Genomic DNA, 14,554 nt, shown 5'->3' on the forward strand with positions numbered 1-14,554 from the left:
CTGATTGTTGCACGGGTAAAATTTAGAATTAACATCAGTATTTCTAACAGTGCGAGCTTCATTTCCTCATAGTAGCATGGTATTTGCTATTTAGAAACGACCAAGACTCCACATTCCCAGAAAGAGGATCACAAGAGTAAGTAATATTTGTAACACAGAAACATTTTCAAATGCAAGACACTCAAAACCTCCTTGCAACTCTGGCTTTTTTGTCCATCTGAGGATGGACAAATAGCACCTCTGAACCACTTTTTGGCTTGTGCAGCAGCCAAAATATAGCAACTCTTAAATCTCTCAGAACACATCTTCTGGCTAACCAGCCAAACAGTCCAAATTCATATTACCTCCAAGTGTCCCAAGGCCAATTAAATTGCCACAGCTAATGAGTCAGACAGACATGTTAGGAAGTGCCCTAGGGCTTTTCAATGAAGGGATCAGAGAATATAAGGATGAGTATGGTGAAGGGAATACAGAAAAGTATCAGCAAAATGTAAGACAGGGTTGATGGTATCTGGCCTTTTTGATGAATAATCACAGGCTATGCCTAAACATCATGTCATACAAAGATGCTTTTAACAAAACAGAGCAACAAGCCTAAGCTCCTTCTGACAGAAAGGAATGCAAAATATGCTTCCAATCAAGCTAAAATGATCAAAACCACATGCATCTACTCAATAGTTTAGATTAGCTAATTCAGTTAGGTGGATATTTGAATTAATAATACTGTTGTACAGATACCTATGTCAGTCATGTTGGGATTCCTACCTCTGCTTCATCGAATGTCAGAAGCAAGTCTGACGTTCCAGAAAGGATGCCTCTTGATCCATCAATTAGATAATCACGAGCTGGCACTGAATAAGGGTCTGCTTGCAGCATCTGGGCTGCCCGAACAAGTTTGGTGCAGGCATTCTCCACTCTGTGGAAAGTCATCAGACAAAACTTGCTGATTAGTTTCTGTCTATATGACAGACTTGACAAAATGCTGGATTCGTTTTTAACTTTTCTACTTAAAGCACTGCAAACAAACTGATCATTCTACATCTCTATAGTTTAAAAAGCAAGAGTATTTATTTTAACAAGAAAGTAACCAGCATGACACAGTTTTTCAGAAGTCATGCAATCTTCCAATGTCGGAAATGTTTGAAGTATCCCATATACAGCAGTGAATACAGTGTCATTAAGGAGAGGTCCCAACACAGCAAAACACTTTTCATTCTTAATGGCAAGGGCAGGGGACAAAACAATTATTCTTTTAGGACTTCACAATCAAAGTAATTGCTAACCTTTAACAGCCTGGCATTTGCACTGTCATTCAAGAAGCAATTACTATTAATAAACATTAAATGATAGCTACACATTAAGACAAAAGAACATAATATTAAGAAAACCAAGACACTGTGCCCTGCTCTTTGAAGATTTAGTCCAGATCTTCAGTCTGTTAACGCTCATGACAGAAATAGCATTTTGAATAGCCACAAGATTTAGTGATAAGGTATGAATTTCAACTGCAGCTTGCAATTCCACACTTAAAAACAGAAAGGAGGCTTTGCGAGACATTACTGTATGTAATTACAGTAACACAGAAGGTACTACACTAAGCAAATGAGCTCTGAAATTAGGTTCCATCAAGCCATTTAACACAATTTTAAAATATCAAGAACTGGAAAATTGAAAAGCTTTTGGTTTTGTTCTCTTGTTGTGATTAGTTCATGACAGCTTAGAGAAATAGAAAATTCAGACTTGACTTCCATGTTAGCTATGCTGTTCACGACTGTAGTTATTGATTACATCAACTGTGAGTTTCCTCCATTCTCCCCCGTTTCTTTGACAGACATGTAAGTGTAGGCTAACACAAAGGCTCTATGCATGCGAGTGCTATGTGCTCATTCAAGTTACATGAGGTTCCAACAAACATTAAACCCTTTTATTACAGCAGTGCTATCTCTTATCACAACTTTTTCATGCTTGTCGTATAGCCCATTTTCTACTGACCACTTGGACACTCTTTTATCGTACTTTCAGTTAAGTACTATTGGAAAGTTACACAACTGTCCCATTTTCTCCCTTACATTCATTTTTAACACAAATGGCAGAACTTAATGGTTACATCTAAATTTAACTATACTAGAAATAAGACACTCATTACAGGAAAACATACTTTTTTTAGAAAGTAAAGTTTTCACCTAATGTCTCCCTAGAGTAGATCAAATTGGGAGACCTGACCTTACCATAACCTGCTCTTTAGTGAGACATCTGCTCAGCACATCTCGTAACTGAGTAAGAAAATACAGGACTTCAAGGCAGAAAGTGGGAATGGTCTGCTCATTACTATGCAATGTACTTAGCTGCATTATCAAAGTCAACTAACTTCACTAAATTAGGTTTCCACGCTTGCTTCTCAAATTTATTCTTTTCAACTCTGCCAAGAAAGGGATTAAACGAATCACCTATTCAGCCAGCTCAGAGCTATAGGTTCAGAAATACTTAATTTCCTACAGCTCAATTTCATGGTCATCTGTTTAATACTAATGATTATCTCAAGGCTGGCTTTTTCATTTGTAAAGAAAGGAATTAATGTAAATGCGTATTACTCCAGAAGTCACCATAATTAACAAAAGTAAAGTTTCTAAAGGTTCAAAGTTTTCTTTTACAGAGTTGAACCTCCAAACAGTAAACTTGCATTTTACTTGCACAATGTCTATTTTGTATAGACTTCCCAATGCATTCAAAAGGCTTCAGGAACGTGCACTATGTACAAAAAAGCAGAGCGGTGTTTAAAAACCAGACACCCTCCATCCCCTGCAAAGCATACATGCTAGGAAACAAAAGATTAGAATTTGGGGAAAAAAGTAATTCGATCACTTTAATTAAAAAAAAACCAAACCCACACTAAAAATATTCACTGCAATGAACTGCTTGTTCTATCACAAGAATCAAACATTCAAAAGTTTTTAATAGAAGTTCATTGCTATGGTGAATTTTCTAATTCCTGTATTATATTGCAACCTAAAAAAACCCCAGGTTTATAAAAAATGTGCATTCTGGTAGTCAATCAGCTTCATTCCTGTTAGTCCTGAAACATGAGGAAAAAAATTTAGCTTATGCTACCATTTTAAGTTTTAGGATTGACCTCTGCTTTTCCCAGAGATGCCTGCCCAAAAATGCCAGGCAATGCCTTTGATGCTTAAATAATGTCCATTTCAATTTCTAATCACTTAAGTTGTAGCAAGTTTACTCTCTACAGTTTAGATTACTTGCAGTTCTAGAAATATAAATTAAACAGCAAATATTTTACATTAACATGAATTTGTTAATACAGTTACCAGAAACACAGTTCCTGCTTGGCTACCATAATAATGTTAATAAAGAATAGCATTACTGCTGGATTTGTTAAATGAGTTTGCATGTGCAAGTTAAACCAGGACAAATTTTTATTCTCTGTGTAAACAAACGAGGTGTTACCCTATTCTTTGCATAGAGATTACAGCTTTTTCCTTCTTTACAAGAGAAATACAACAAGTAATACGAACACACTGCAACACATCTGATGTAAATTATATGTGTTACTCATACTCCCTGGTGATTAAGACAATTAAGATAAAGAAAACAGCATTTTTTAACTCTAGGTCAGTAGTTCCAATGTGGCTTATGTCAGTAGCAAGCAAAGAAATACATGATAGCTTCTTAGCAGCCCAATTATTTTGCTGTACAATCACACTCCTACCGAAAAACTTCAGATTTCCATCATATATGTTCATTATGAACCCTCAATGTCAGCCTCAGGCAAGTCAAAACCCAAGTCTTCGAAAAGAATAAACAGATCTTCTCCATCGTCCTCCAAGAGTGGTTCCCTCAAGACCGGTGGTCCTTTTGAAACACAGACAGGGAATGCAGTGCTAGCTGCATGCCCACTGCTCCTTAACCCATCATCCATGTGCCAGTACAAGTACTGCTTGAGCACTCCCTTGAAAAGGAATGCCAATTCCTGAACTAACACTTCAGAAAAAAAACCCCATCCCCTCAGAAAAAGGAAAAAAAAAAAAAAAACAACCACAAACCCACCCTCATCTGTTTCACTTCCTGCATCCAAATCCTGCCCTTTATTGTAGGAACAGGCAAGACTCCCTTGGCAGCTCACCTGTAACTGTCACTTGTCCCTACAACAGCTATATCAGTGACAATACAGTCCACAGTGTGAACAAGGAACTGTTAACATGTACTAGTTCATTTTGATACAAACTCCAGATTAACAAAAAACCAAATGCAATCATTCATAAAGGCCAGCGAATATTCCTAACTCATGTTACTGCATCATGATAGCAAGCACTATGTGAAGTAGGTTTCATTGCTGTCACAGATTGCTTTGTTTCTCATTTTTCATGAATTGCTGCAGAAAAAGTTCTTGCACCCAGCATAAAGTGGTACTATTCAGAAGTGCTTGTATCACATTTCTACAGCAATTTAATTACTTAGGTCTCCACAATCTGCTAAGTATTGATCAAAGACTGCAGTATAGCAATTAAGAAAAATCTCTTTTCCTTAATCCCTTACTTGTCTAGGTGAACAAGAAGCCAGAAATTAAAAATTCTACACACCCTAGAAAATGAACACAATCAAAATTATATGTTTGCATACAACTCATCAGGAAGCAAGGAAAAAGTTTTGATCTCATTTCAATACATAAACACTCCCCTAAAAAAAAAAAATTAAAAAACCCAACCCCTTCTCCCCCTCTACAACCAAATAAGATCACATACCAGGAACACAGCATAATAAATACTGTAGTGGATTGTATCAATTGCCCATTTAGCTAAGTATCCTGTCTCCAAAACAGCTGTAAGTAGATGCCTAAGGAAGGTTAAGAACAGGGTAAGCATTTATCATACTTCGTCTAGGCACTCTTCCATCCTCCAACTATTTTCAGTTCTTGGGATTTCCTGCAGTTTGTCTATTTGATAACCCCCAATGGATTCCTCTAAGTACTTATCTATTAACCTCCAAACCTATACAAAGAATTTTAACAGTACACAACTTGCTATACAAAGAAGCTCTCCCTGTTGTTGGTTTATAAATCACTAGCTTAAAGCAATGCCCCCATCAAGTTCTTGCATAGGATGAGAAGTGCAAGTTTCCATCTTCTCCATGTAACTCATACTTCCTTAGACCTTTGTCAGGACCCCAATCCCCCCTGTCACCTTTCCCAGGCTGAAGAGCTCCAGCATACTTAGCTTTGCCTTACAAAGAAGCAACTTCATACCTTTGATTGTTCTCAAAGCCCTTCTATGAGCTTTTACCAGTTCTACTACAACCTTTCTAAAATTCAGGGACCACAGGTGCATGCAGCATTCAAGGTGTGGGAGAAAAATATACAGTGACATTTTGGTCTCTCAATCTTTGCTGATATACCTAACATTGGGTTTACTTTGTTCACTTCTGAGCATATCATGGATGCTCTCACCAACGCATCACAGCTCCAAGACCTTGCTCACTATTTGGTAATGGTCAGTTCAGAGTCAATCATCCTATCTGAAGCTAGACCTGCTGCTCTCCCGTGTGTGCATCATTTCAGATCTTTCAAAATAATTTCATCCACACTTGATATCAAGTCACTCAATTTCCTACCGTCCTGCTATAATTTCTCAGAGCCGTCCATTAATCTCACTACCCTGTGTAAGACTTTGGGTCATCAGGAAGTACTTTCGACTCGCTGTTCATCCTGGTTTCCAGGGCATTTGTGAATACAGTGAAAAGCACAAACCCAGCAGAGAGCTCTAGATCCCTGTTGATTACCTCCCACCATTGTCAGGGTTAACCATGTAATTTTTCCTTTCACTTTCAATTTTTTCTTTTCCATACAGGAACTTTTCTTATTACCCTGTGGCTACTTCATTTTCTTAAAAGCCTTCAGACTTTGCCAAAACGTCTAAAATTGGTAGCCAGATTATCCTTATCCCTGTTTGTGATATTTCTAAGAACACTAACAGATTTATAAGACAGAATTTTGCTCCACAGAAACACCATCAATTCACCCAAAGCAAAATCATATGTACCTGGGATCTATTAATTCTCTTGGCTAGTATAGAATTTCTACTCATTTGCTCCAAAGGTATGTCAGACCTACAGACCTCCTGTTCCCCAGATTCCCCTACAAAGTTTCTCAGGCAGTAGAATTACCTTGATTGACATTCAGCTATTTCATTCTTGAACTCTTACACTAATACCATGTGGTCCTAGACAATTTTTTTATCGTTCATTTTGTCAACCTACAATTTAACAAACTGAATCCTTTTTCACTGCCTAGCAGAAATTTTCTCTTTAGACATCATCTCTGTTCTCCATTTTAGTATTTTCTTAGTTGTCTCAATGCTTTTTTTTTTTTTTATTATCTGCCTGTTTTGTGTTTGGGAATACAGTAAAATATTCAGTTATCTTGTACACACTGAACAACACTAATAGAGCAGTCACTACATTCAGTAGGTTGTAGGGCAAAGTCACTTCAATGAAAGTTTGTCAGTTGGCAGTAAGAAGCTTGGCAATTCCACAACAAGAAGTGATATACGATTTTTAAGGCTAAAGGAAGCAGAAGGAGAAAGTCAGTTGTCCTTGACACTGAGCTGTGGAATTAAGATGGCCAGTCACTGCTCTTCAAATGTCTTAGATTTCCAGGCAGTTATATCATGCATCAGCTGCCTATACTGACAAATCACACTTTTCCATCAACCAAATTAATAGAAAAGGTTAATAACACCACATTACCACTGACATTCTTAGGTAAAACTACAACAGATGTAGGTAAGTTCCATTGTTACTCTGATTTTTTTTTTTTATTTTTTAAAAGAATACCCTACGTATGTACCCATATAGAGAGAATGTAACTGGAGAAGTCACAGTTGGCAGAAAGGTCGTTCCTGACAAAGATCAGTCTCAAGACCCTAAAGAGCTTATTCAAGCATAAGAGTATTTTCTAATCTGTACAGCAGAAATGAGTAGCAATGATCTATCATTGGAACAGGTTTCCTGCACCTACAGTAGAAGATTTAAAATAAAATTAGTTTACTTGATAAATGCTGGTGGCATATCCCTTTTCAAGATGTGGTCTTCTGTTGTCTGCACAGTCTCTTTTCCAACCTGCAGGAGAAAGAAGACATACTTAAAATTCAGAATTGCACTGTAAAGCCTAGATGAAAATAAATAGCAAAATTGCAACAAAAACTTGATTTGTACTAATAATAATTCCTTTCACTAGGTTTGCTGCTGCTGTGTCTATTTTTAAGACCACTATTGTGGTGGGCTGACCCTGACTGGACATCAAGTGCCCACCAAAGCCACGCTATCACTCCCTCTCCTCAACGGGACAGGGGAGAGAAAATACAACAAAAAGCTCATGGGTCAAGATAAGGACAGGTAGAGATCACTCAGCAATTACCATCACAGGCAAAACGGACGCAACTTGGAGAAATCAGTTTAATTTATTACCAATCAAATCAGAGTAGGATAACAAGAAAAAAACCCTGAATCTTAAAACACCTTCCCCCTCGCCCTTCCCTCCTTCCTAGGCTTAACTTCACTCCTGATTTTCTCTACCTCCTCCCCACCAGCAGCACAGGGGGACAGGGAATGGGGCCGTGCCTGTCTCTGTCGCTCCCTCCTGCTCAGCGGGAGGACTCCTCACACTTCCCCATCTCCAGCATGGGGTCCCTCCCACAGCAGACAGTCGCCCACGAACTTCTCCAGCATAGGTCCTTCCCACAGGCTGCACTTCTTCACAAACTGCTCCAGCATGGGCTCCTCCCCTCGTTCCACCAAGGGGTTCAATGAGCTGCAGGGAGACAGCCTGCCTCACCGTGGTCTTCACTAGAGGCGGAAGGGTAATCTCTGCTCCAGCGCCTGGGGCACCTCCTTCCCCTCCTTCTTCACTGACCTGGGTGTCTGCAGGGCTGTTTTCTCTCACATATTCTCACTCAATTGCCCACTTCCCCCCCCTCCCTAAATAAGTTATCCCAGAGGTGCTACCCCCATGCCTGACGGGCTCTATCAGTCATAGGGGAAGCTTCTAGCAGCTTCTCACAGAAGCCACCCCTGTAGCCCCCCTGCTACCAAAACCTTGCCACACAAACCCATACAACTATACACTGTGATTAGCCTAATGCTTTAGAAATCATACCTTGTTTCCTGCCAGCATCTCTACTAAATTAACAAGGGCCGGGGTGCTGTGTATGTGGACTTTTCCCTCTTCTCACTCTCCATACAAACAATACTATGTTTGCTACACTTAGTTGTAAAAACTTAATCACTGTGAATTCTGTAAGCTTCCCTCCCTCCTAATCCCCACAAGTTAGAAATCAAGTTCAGAGTTAAAAAAAAATTTCCCCCATTTTGCTATTCAACCTAGTCTATTACAAAAATGTGGTTAATTACTGAGAATACAGCCCACATCCACATTCACACCATCCTTTAGGCAAAAATAATTATGCAGAAGCTAATAAAGAAAGAGATGGAGTAAGATCTGGAGTTTTCTATATACTAGCTCTTGTGTTATACAATAGAAGTCTTTATAATTGGTAGCTGGCTCTCTGGACTGTGAGATCACCAACTTGACAAAATATTTCCAGCTCCTTTGTTCACTGTATTTTCCAGCTGAATAAGCTATTCAGAAAGGCATCACAAAGCAGAAGGTCTTTAACCCAGACACTACTTTGTGTCAAGAGCTGCCAGGCCCGCTCAAGCTAGGCAAGATAGACCTGAAAATCCCCGATCAGCTGGTGTTTAAAGATTTGCTGGTTTTTGACAGAAGTTGTAGTGTGCCAGTATGCACAGCACTTGCCAATTCTAATGCTGTACAGCCTCCACTTGCCAATTCTAACGCTGTACAGCCTTCCCAAAGCACCATTTCCTTGCAAATTTATGCCACTTGCTAAAAACTTTGTCTCCCTAGTCTGGTCCTTTTCAGAGAGGCTTTACAGAAGTACATTGGCCTGAGTATTTTATTTGGTTCAAACACAGAGTCAGTCTAGACTTTTTTTTTTTTTTTAGTACTACATACACAAGTAGTCACATAGATATTTACAGGTAATGAAGGGAAAAGCAGAGAGGAGGTTAAAGATCTTCAATTTCATGATAGGTTTCTGTCTCTTATGGTCATTGCAGGCTCAGTAACAGCCACGCTCCTTCCTAGCGCACAGCATTGCACTGGTGCTTTGACTCCTAAACTTCATGGCAAGGCCCCAGGACCACAGTTATAAATGTATCTCATGCCCCGTTTCTTGGGTCAGGGTTACAAGACCCACCAGAGAGTAGGCCTGCTTTGTTCTAATTATTTCATTGTGCTCATGAGACTTTTTTTTTTTTTAACATTTCTCACATCTGTATGCACACATGCATGATAAAGATACACAGAAAAGGGGTAATTTGCATAAACTTTGGATTACATGTTGTTCAGACAGAGGGCCATCACCACGTGAAAACAGAGTAATACTTTATTTCCAAAGAACCACTGGGAGGAAATGCCCTTGCCCTCAAGATTTACATCTCTTGCAGCTGTGCCAATCTGCATATAGTTCAGTATATTTTAAAAATAATATTTCAGAGGATATACAGTTTCTAAAGAAAGGGAGGGGAGGACAGCTTCAAGTTGATAGTCATTCTAACAATTATTGCTATTCTATATTGAACAGCCAGTCAGAAGCAACCAAGAAACCATTTCTGCTCAAGTTACAACACGCTTGATGACTGATGTAAGTTACTTCTAGTTTTATGCATTTCTTCATTCAATCCGGAAAGCACAAGTGTCTTCTATAAGAGGATATATCTCACTGCTCAAAGAAGGATTATCACCTAGACATATATACACACACTATACATCCATTTTATACATTTATACACACAGACATATATGGACATTCTTTGCTATGCCTAGCTAGTATCTTTACTCTTCAAAAGAAGGTAACATATAGGATATGAGTTAATTCCCATTTTAATTTTTTTGTGGGGAGTTTTAACCTCAAAACTTCCCTGAAACAGGCAAGTCTTTATCCTAAACTCCAAAACCAGATCATTTATCTTCCAAGTCTGTCACAAAGCAGAAATACTCATTCCAATATCCTCAGCACTATAACAGCACACAGACAGGACACAAGATTTCAGGCAGGTCCCACAGGGCCTCAATTAAAAAGGTCCCTTACCTTTCTAGAAGGAAGGACTTATTACCGTATTTTAAGCACTGATACGGCCCATACTCACTGAATCTGTTTAAATGTAAACCCTGGTGGCTCAAAAGAAACCATTTCTTATTTACATAGCTATTAACTAACCTTTCCATAAGTTGCTCTTGCATTTGTAGCAAAGGTATAGAGATGGAATGTAAAGAACAAATGTACTCCACATACCATTTAACAGGCAGAGTCTCAAAACACGAAGCCACATTCATAACTAAATATACACAACCCCAAATGAGTTTTGTGGGTTTTCCTTTTTAGGTTTGTGGTTAGGGGGGTTGTTTTGTTTTCTTTCTTTTTGTTTTAATAAGATCCGGTTTCTTCAGGCTGAATTTTACATGGGCTAAGCACTTTTCAGACACACTGCAGTTTAACATAAGGTAAAGATTCACTCAACTCTACCTTCTCCATGATCCAATGCCAAGGGAATGAAGATTTTTTTTTCCCCCCCTTCAGATGCAATATCTACACATTCCTCATTTCAGACAGAAGGCTTGTCAAGCTTCATGCTAATACAGAACACTGTTTTCAGCATGGGTGAGTTGGCACCATAAATCCTGTGTCCAGTTTTGGGCCCCTCAGTTCAAGAAGGATATTGAGTTGCTGCGGCATGACCAGAGAAGGGCAACAAAGCTGGTGAAAAGTCTGGACAACAAGTCTTATGAGGAGCAGCTGAGGGAACTGGGGCTGTTTACTCTGGAGAAGAGGAGGCTGAGGGCAGACATTATGGCTCTGTACAACTACCTGAAAGGAGGTTACAGTAAGATGGGTGTCAGTCTCCTTTCCAAAGTAACTAGCAATAGGATGAGAGGAAATGGCCTCAAGTTGCATCAGGGGAGCCTTCAATTGGATATTAGGAAAAATTTCTTTACTGAAAGAGTGGTCAAGCATTGGAACAGGCTGCCCAGAGAGGTGGCAGAGTCACCATCTCTGGAGATGTTCAAAAAACATTAGACGTTGCACTTCGGGACAGGGTTTAGTAGGCATGGTGGTGTTGGATTTTATGATCATGGAGGGCTTTTCCAACCTTAATGATTCTATGATTCTAACAACTATCTGGGAAACCTGGTTAACACAGTATTGAATACTGTACCTGCTCAGAGCAGCACAGAGGAAGGAAAGCTCTCAAGCAAAACTTACCAAGGCAGTTTCATAGTACAACTTCTACCATCCATCTTAATTTCCATTATCTTTGGGAGATTAGAGGCAAATCAGTTGAATAGAGATAAAAGAATGAGCTACCTCCCTGCTACTTAACAACAATGAACAAGAGGCTGTCAAGTCTAGAAATTTAGAGGGAATGGGACACACACAAGTCAGAGGGCATACATGGCCACTGAAAAGCCTACTAGGAATGCAGCTAGAAGAACGAGGAAACTGAGATTTCCTGCTGCTTTTGGCTTTTAACTTTGCTTGTAGGTCTCATGCACTCTTATCTGCCACTGATTAGTAGATCAGTAGGTTTCAAGCTTCGTGCTGGGGAGTATTTTCTCCATGGAAAAGCAAGAGGAAAACTTTCTTATCAGACTGAGGTTTTTCCTTATAATAAGTTTTGCAGCTTTTTGTCACGTCTGCTTCTACTGCAGGGAAGACAAGACATGAGCACCCCACAAGGTCCCTTTCCCATCATCTTAGCCTGCTGGATAAAGCAAAGAACAGCTGTTCAGTGAGAAGGGGAAATAATAATTCTCCAGGAGTTTGTTTAAATGAAGACACCACAAACACCCAGTAATATCTAGTCCTGTTAACTTCTGGAAGTTTCAAAGTACAAACTGCATGCCTCATACAGAATAAAACACACAAATATTTAAGGTGAGAGACTTAAGTTTATTGTTTGGAGGCGTTTTTCTCAGTTTTTTCCTTTTTAAACAAAGATTCTTCTGAATGCCTATATCGACAATACCAATTTGACTATTTGCCAAATGCTGGAAGTAAAGTTTTCCTTGCAGCTGATATGATTTCCCCAGTTAAAAAGGAAGACCCTAGAAGAATTAGTTCCTGCAGTGTACCAGAAGATGATTTAAAACATCTGTCATTTTAGCAAGGAGCCTAAGAATATTCCTTCACCATCATCCAGTGAACACATACAGCCCTGTCTATAACACTAGAAGAGCCCCAGGTTTCTCCCAATGAGTAAGCTACAGTATGAGTTTTGCTTGACAAATCAAAGTACTACTCAGAGCGATCTAGTCTGTAGGCTGTAAAAGCAACTTTACCATAAGCCATCACACATTAAAAACCAGATGCTGGTTTAAGTGTTCTTCAATGTTTTCAAGCTTCCAGGAAGAACAGTGACACGACAGTGGGAGTGTTAAATCTCACATCAGAAATTTGTTGTACATCAGTGCAGTTCCATGATGTTCTCTGCAACTTCTTTAGATGTCTGTCCTGAAAAAATAATCTTAGGTATTTGCTATAACTCTACAGTGACAGCATTTTCTACATTGCATATCCATGTCTAGAATCCATCTCAAGACAGAGTTGCCAGTCCTTTCCCCCCACCCCACAGTTCAAGAAATTAAAACTGGCCTAGATTTCAAGACTACAAACAATCCACCAAGCAGAGCTAGAAGCAAGCCAAAGTCACACCAAGTTTATGCCTACTCCTTGCTGGCATAGATGATGTACATTTCAGTCCAGACTGAAAAATACAACACGGACAGAGATAACTAAGTCTTTGTGAAAAGAATTTTGAATTCAGGTGACAGACTGAGAGGGTCTTATGCCCACATGACAATATAAGGGAAATGATGACTGAAGTTAATGGTATCCAATTTTGTACCCTATACCTTTCATGGAATTCATCCCTCCCCACAAGGCTTATCTATTGAAGGCCTAGAAAGCAGGTCCTTTATCTCAAACTGAGTTCAGAGACAGTTTGTCTCAGTCTGTTCAAAAGTGGCAAGCGCTCAATAACTACCTCACAATTGTTCAGTTTTCCCTTTGTGAAAGCAGTCATTGAAGCCAAATTACATGGAAAGCTTTTTGGAAGGAGCTCTTACAGCAAAGGAGAAGCAAACAGGACTTAGCTGTTTACCTTCATTGTTGTCAGTCACAGTATTTTGTTTGCAACCTATGTTCTGTTATTATTTACAGTATCAAGCAGATCCAGTTGTTGGCATTTCAAGCTATTTCGCTCAGCTCTTTCTTAGAAATACAGCTGTTGGAGTGAATGTTGTTTAATTATGCCCTGACTCTTGGCTACCATAATCCATGTGGTAAATGTTAGCAAAACAGAATTGCATACATCCTGGCATAGCAGCAAAGCATAAAGTTTTGCCAGATGAGAGATATAAAGCTTTGGGGTACATAATGACATTTCTTGGTCACACCTAAATTTCACAAGTCACTCACATTATCATCAGATGACACAAACAGCTTCCAATAAAGATAGAACTTTCAGCAAACTGTTAATAGAAGAGACAAGTAATGTGGAAGTGCTTTTTAAAAAATTTAAGAGAACAGGTTTACAGGTTACACTTCACAGTCTAATCCTTCTCATCCAATAAGACTGAAAAGAGTCAGTTCTAAAAAGGTACAATAATACAACTTTTTAAAACACTGAACTTGATCTTTTTCCTTCAAAGGCTCTCTTGGAAGCATTTAACAAAGCAAATTTCCAATTTCTTCATCACTCCACTCTCACCTTGCTTTGAATTATAATTGGGATAGACATGCCACTTGCAATTAGCAAGTTTAACACTCTTTTAAGAGGCTTTAAGTTTTTCTACTTATCTGTAGGAGAATAGGCCAATGCAATTAGAGACCGAGAAGTGCAAAGAAATATGCAGCTGAATTTTCTTCCTGCTTCTAGTTTACACCAAACAAACAATGCACATATACTACCAGTGACATGAGTCAACAGGACCACTTGTCCTTCAAGCCAGGAATGCACCTAAAGGGACTGCTGAATCAGAGCCTATCTACTTTGCCTTTCAGTTAATATGGAAGCTGTATACTGGCTCCTGGTTTTCTTATTATTACCCTGGAGACTGCATTCCAGGCATAGCAAGGTACAATTTCAAAGTCATCTGGCACTAAGTCAAGTAAATTACAACACTCCAGCCATCTGGTCCCTAATAGCAGCAAACTGACCTACCTGTCTACACTCATGATTAAGATGAATTCAATTGGCTTGAGGCTAAGGAAATCCTGCTGTCCAAGTAAAATACATAACTATGAAACAAGAACCATATGGATGCTAGAAAGTGACATCATTTGGGTACCAAAAGACTTTTATTCATGCTGCTATTGTCTACTAACTCTGTTACCAGCATAGAGCTGAGGCTCGGATGGTTTAGCAAATTACAGTATGCATAATGAAGGAAACAAAAAGCACA

The 14,554-nt window shown here is 39.1% G+C and overlaps 1 protein-coding gene across 1 annotated transcript in view; it reads right to left on the reverse strand.

Moving 5' to 3' along the window:
• The window catches only part of VCL (vinculin), a 46,918-nt gene extending 32,591 nt beyond the window's left edge, over positions 1 to 14,327 (reverse strand). Inside the window, exons 1-3 of the mRNA XM_009641868.2 lie at positions 14,314 to 14,327; positions 7,058 to 7,177; positions 766 to 916 (exon numbers count right to left, since the gene is read on the reverse strand). Of these exons, the coding sequence (XP_009640163.1) occupies positions 766 to 916; positions 7,058 to 7,177; positions 14,314 to 14,327 (285 nt within the window). The remainder of the gene's footprint in view (positions 1 to 765; positions 917 to 7,057; positions 7,178 to 14,313) is intronic.
• Positions 14,328 to 14,554: the final 227 nt, after the last annotated feature.

Source organism: Egretta garzetta, unplaced genomic scaffold (genome assembly GCF_000687185.1).
Source record: "Egretta garzetta isolate BGI_Z169 unplaced genomic scaffold, ASM68718v1 scaffold56, whole genome shotgun sequence".
Taxonomy (NCBI): domain Eukaryota; kingdom Metazoa; phylum Chordata; class Aves; order Pelecaniformes; family Ardeidae; genus Egretta; species Egretta garzetta.